The 3,503-nt window shown below is 66.4% G+C and overlaps 2 protein-coding genes across 2 annotated transcripts in view; one reads left to right on the top strand and one right to left on the bottom strand.

Annotated features, from left to right (window-relative positions):
- RECQL4 (RecQ like helicase 4) overlaps positions 1 to 2,083 on the top strand; it is a gene marked incomplete at its 5' end in the record, with an annotated part of 6,219 nt that extends 4,136 nt beyond the window's left edge. The window contains 7 exons of the mRNA XM_027765965.1: positions 6 to 141; positions 211 to 496; positions 652 to 781; positions 857 to 1,255; positions 1,327 to 1,489; positions 1,584 to 1,692; positions 1,791 to 2,083. Coding sequence (XP_027621766.1) covers positions 6 to 141; positions 211 to 496; positions 652 to 781; positions 857 to 1,255; positions 1,327 to 1,489; positions 1,584 to 1,692; positions 1,791 to 1,915 — 1,348 coding nt within the window. The remainder of the gene's footprint in view (positions 1 to 5; positions 142 to 210; positions 497 to 651; positions 782 to 856; positions 1,256 to 1,326; positions 1,490 to 1,583; positions 1,693 to 1,790) is intronic.
- A 68-nt stretch (positions 2,084 to 2,151) lies between these two features.
- Positions 2,152 to 3,503, bottom strand: part of SLC33A2 (solute carrier family 33 member 2) — a 2,466-nt gene continuing 1,114 nt past the window's right edge. The window contains 5 exon segments of the mRNA XM_006162445.3: positions 2,152 to 2,369; positions 2,446 to 2,555; positions 2,621 to 2,745; positions 2,827 to 2,974; positions 3,186 to 3,503. The exon segment at positions 3,186 to 3,503 is cut by the window's right edge and continues 27 nt beyond it. Coding sequence (XP_006162507.1) covers positions 2,196 to 2,369; positions 2,446 to 2,555; positions 2,621 to 2,745; positions 2,827 to 2,974; positions 3,186 to 3,503 — 875 coding nt within the window. The 3' untranslated portion in view covers positions 2,152 to 2,195.

Here is a 3,503-nt window from a genome sequence, read left to right as displayed (position 1 = left end):
GGGAGGGGTCTGGACCGGCCGGACGTGCGGGCCGTTCTGCACCTAGGGATGCCCCCCAGCATTGAGAGCTACGTGCAGGCCGTGGGCCGGGCCGGCCGTGACGGGCAGCCTGCGCACTGCCACCTCTTTCTGCAGCCCCAGGTTGGCACCCCATCCATGCCTGCTGCACGGCCCTGGTGCCTGGCACCACCTCATGGCTGTCCTCTGCAGGGTGAGGACCTGCAGGAGCTGCGCAGGCACGTACACGCTGACGGGGCTGACTTCCTGGCCGTGAAGAAGCTGGTGCAGAGTGTGTTTCCCCCTTGTGCTTGCACACGGCTGCCCCAGGAGCAAGATGGAAGCCCGAGTGAGGACATTCCTGGGGCTGGGCTCGCTCAGGAGGCCTCACAGCACAACACCCAGCCAGCAGCTGCAGAGCTGGGATGGGCCTGCCCGGGCCACAATCGGGTGCTCCCCATGCAGCCGGTAGTGCAGGCCCTGGACATGCCAGAGGAGGGTGAGGGACCTGGGGAGTGCGTGGAGGGGGGTGGGGACCGCTCATGGGTCCGGAGCCCCACAGTGCCCCCAGCCATCGGAGGAGGGTGAGGGACCTGGGGAGCGCATGGGGACAGGGGACCACTTAGGGGCCCTGAGCCCAAAAACTGCCCCCAGCCATCGAGACCCTGCTGTGCTACCTGGAGCTGCACCCCCAGCGCTGGCTGGAGCTGCTGCCAGCCACCTATGCCCTATGCCACCTGCGCTGCCCTGGGGACCCTGCACAGCTACAGGCCCTGGCCCACAGGTGAGTGCAAGCCAGCCCGGATCAGGGCAGGGACAGGACTAGGGCTGCTGGTCACTTGCCTCCCCCTGGGCACAGGTATCCCCCTGTGGCTGTGTGCTTGGCCCAGCAGCCACCCAAGGGCGTGAGGCAGGGCAGCAGCTTCTTGGAGATCGACATGGCAAAGCTGGCAGACACCATGGGCTGGGAGCTGGCCTCAGTGCGGTGGGCTCTCCACCTGCTGCAGTGGGACCAGGAGCCCAGGACAGCCCTGCCCGCCCCGTCTTCACCCCATCCACCTGACAGGCCCCGAGCCAATACACGGCAAGATACAGGGGTGCTCGTGGAGTTCAGGGAACCGGCCTTCCACCTGCGCAGTCGCGGGGATCTGACAGCAGAGGAGAAGGATCAGATCTGTGACTTCCTATATAGCCGCGTGCAGACCCGGGAGCGCGAGGCCCTGGCCCGTCTGCACCAAACTTTCCAGGCCTTTCGCAGGTGGGAGAGGAGGTAGGTGGGGTCTGGGTGGTTTACTCAGTGGCAGCGCTAACAAGCTCTGCCCACCCCAGCGTGGCTTTCCCCAGCTGTGGGCCCTGCTTGGAGCAACCCAGTGAGGGCCACAGCACCAGGCTCAAGGCCCTGCTCAGACGCTACTTCGAGGAGGAGGAAGAGGGGCCCCAGGAGCCAGAGGCCCTGCAGGATGAGGAAGGCCCAGAGCCAGGGCAGGCCAGGGTGAGTGCCACCTACTCCAGAGCCTGCATAACGGCAGACTATACCCACACCTGGGCATGGGGGCTCGGGGCTGACACACCCATGCTCGCCTCAGCTCCAGGACTGGGAGGAGCAGGTCCGCCGTGACACCCGCCAGCTGCTGTCCCTGCGGCCAGAGGAGAGGTTCTCAGGCAGGGCCGTGGCCCGCATCTTCCACGGCATTGGTGAGGCCAGGGGCTCAGCCCAGTATGGGCGGCGCTGGGCTGAGCTGGGCAGGACAGGACAGCCAAGAGTGCGCACAGCTCCTGTCTCGGCCCCACAGGAAGCCCCTGCTACCCGGCCCAGGTGTACGGGCAGGATCGGCGCTTCTGGAGGAAGTACTTGCACCTGAGCTTCCACAGCCTAATGCAGCTGGCCACAGAGGAGCTCCTGCTACAGAGGCACTGACTGCCCTGCACAGGGCGGGCTGGGAGCAGGGCTGTGGTGCAGACTGCACCCCGAGTGGCCACTCAGGGCCAGAGGTGGCCATCAGCATCCAGACCAGTGGCTGGCACCCTGGACAGAGCCTGTCGGCAGGGGCTGGGAGGCCCCAGAGTAAAGCACTTTTGTAGTTCCTGTGGGCCCTCTTTTCTGTCAGCCACCCCGGGCTGACGACAGCACATCTCACACTCCAGTCACAGACAGGCAGTGTCACACTCAGCTTTATTGACCAGACTGGCCACCCAGCTCAGGCCAGTGTGCTGGGTGCTAGGCCCAGGCCCAGGAGGGGCATGGCTGAGAGGGCGAGCAGGAAGGAGAAGCAGGAGCATGGCCCCAGGCCATCGGCCAGGGCTCCAGCCAGGACACCCAGCAGCAGCTTGCCCAGCAGTTCCACAGTGGCCAGGAGGCTGTAGTGTGTGGCCTGGGTGGGGCGGGAAAGGTCAAGCCTGCCCAGCCCAGCACCCGGCCCTCATCCCTGGGTCTACCACCCTCCTCACCTGCAGGGTGCTGGGAGCCAGCTGGCTGCAGCGCATCATCAAGCTGAAGGTGATGGTGGTGATCCAGCCCCCCAGGAAGTGCTGCAGGCACAGGCTCAGCAGGGCAGCCCCTGGGGGAGAGCAGAGGTCAGCGGGGCCCAGGCACAGCCTGTACCCTCTCCTGCCAACCCCTCACCTCTAAGGATCCTGCAAGAACCCAGGCTGCTCTCTGGGGCATCCAGCTGGAAGAGCAGGGCAGTCTGGCAGGCCAGGCCCACAAGACGGAGCCTCAGCACCAACTTCAACAGGGGCAGTGGCCTCCTGAGGGCAGAACAGGCAGGTCAGGGAGGGGCGGAGCAGGGTTGCTGAGGTGAGGGGAGTGCTGGTGAGGGGCAGGCTCACCAGTACTTGGCCAGCAGGGTCCCGCCAAGTGAGGAGCCGGCGACAGAGCAGACCACAGCACCCACACCATTCCACAGGCCCAGTTCAGGGGCAGAAGCACCGCGGTCCAGTAGAAGGAGCGGGAACAAGCTGCTGGCTCCCTGCTCGCCTACGGGACAACCGTGAGCAGAGGCTGCCCCGCACTACCCCAGACTCCTCCCCAACAGGGCACCTGGACCCTGCTCTACCAGCAGGGCCCCTGCCCCACCTCTGCCTTCGGGGACAGATGGGACTGGGCCCCAGGGGACCATGGTTGCCCAGCTGCAGAGCCTGGGTGTCCCTGAAGCTCCTCGCCATCGCCCAGCCCAGGCCTCACTCACCCAGCTTGTAGATGAGCACAAAGCCTGCCGTCCACAGGGTCCCTGGCACCACGAGCAGATCCTGCAGGTGCGGCACCCTAGAACAGTGCTTGGAGGGCTGGGGCAGCTGTCGCAAGGCTGGGGCAGCCCAGGCCAGGGCAGCGGCCAGCCAGTAGGTGGCAGCCAGGAGCAAAAAGAGCCGGCGCCAAGAGAGGGCGGGGGAGAAGGCCAGCAGCCCGCCCCCAGCCAGCGCAGCCCCCAGCTTGTAAGCGACCACCTGCACGGTGTTGCCGGGCCCCAGCTCCGCCGGCTGGAGGAGCCGCCTCTTGGCTTTCTCAT

Source organism: Tupaia chinensis, unplaced genomic scaffold (genome assembly GCF_000334495.1).
Source record: "Tupaia chinensis unplaced genomic scaffold, TupChi_1.0 Scaffold140061_1, whole genome shotgun sequence".
Lineage (NCBI taxonomy): Eukaryota > Metazoa > Chordata > Mammalia > Scandentia > Tupaiidae > Tupaia > Tupaia belangeri.
The sequence above is the reverse complement of the archived record's forward strand: the minus strand, read 5'-3'. Positions and strand labels throughout refer to the sequence as shown.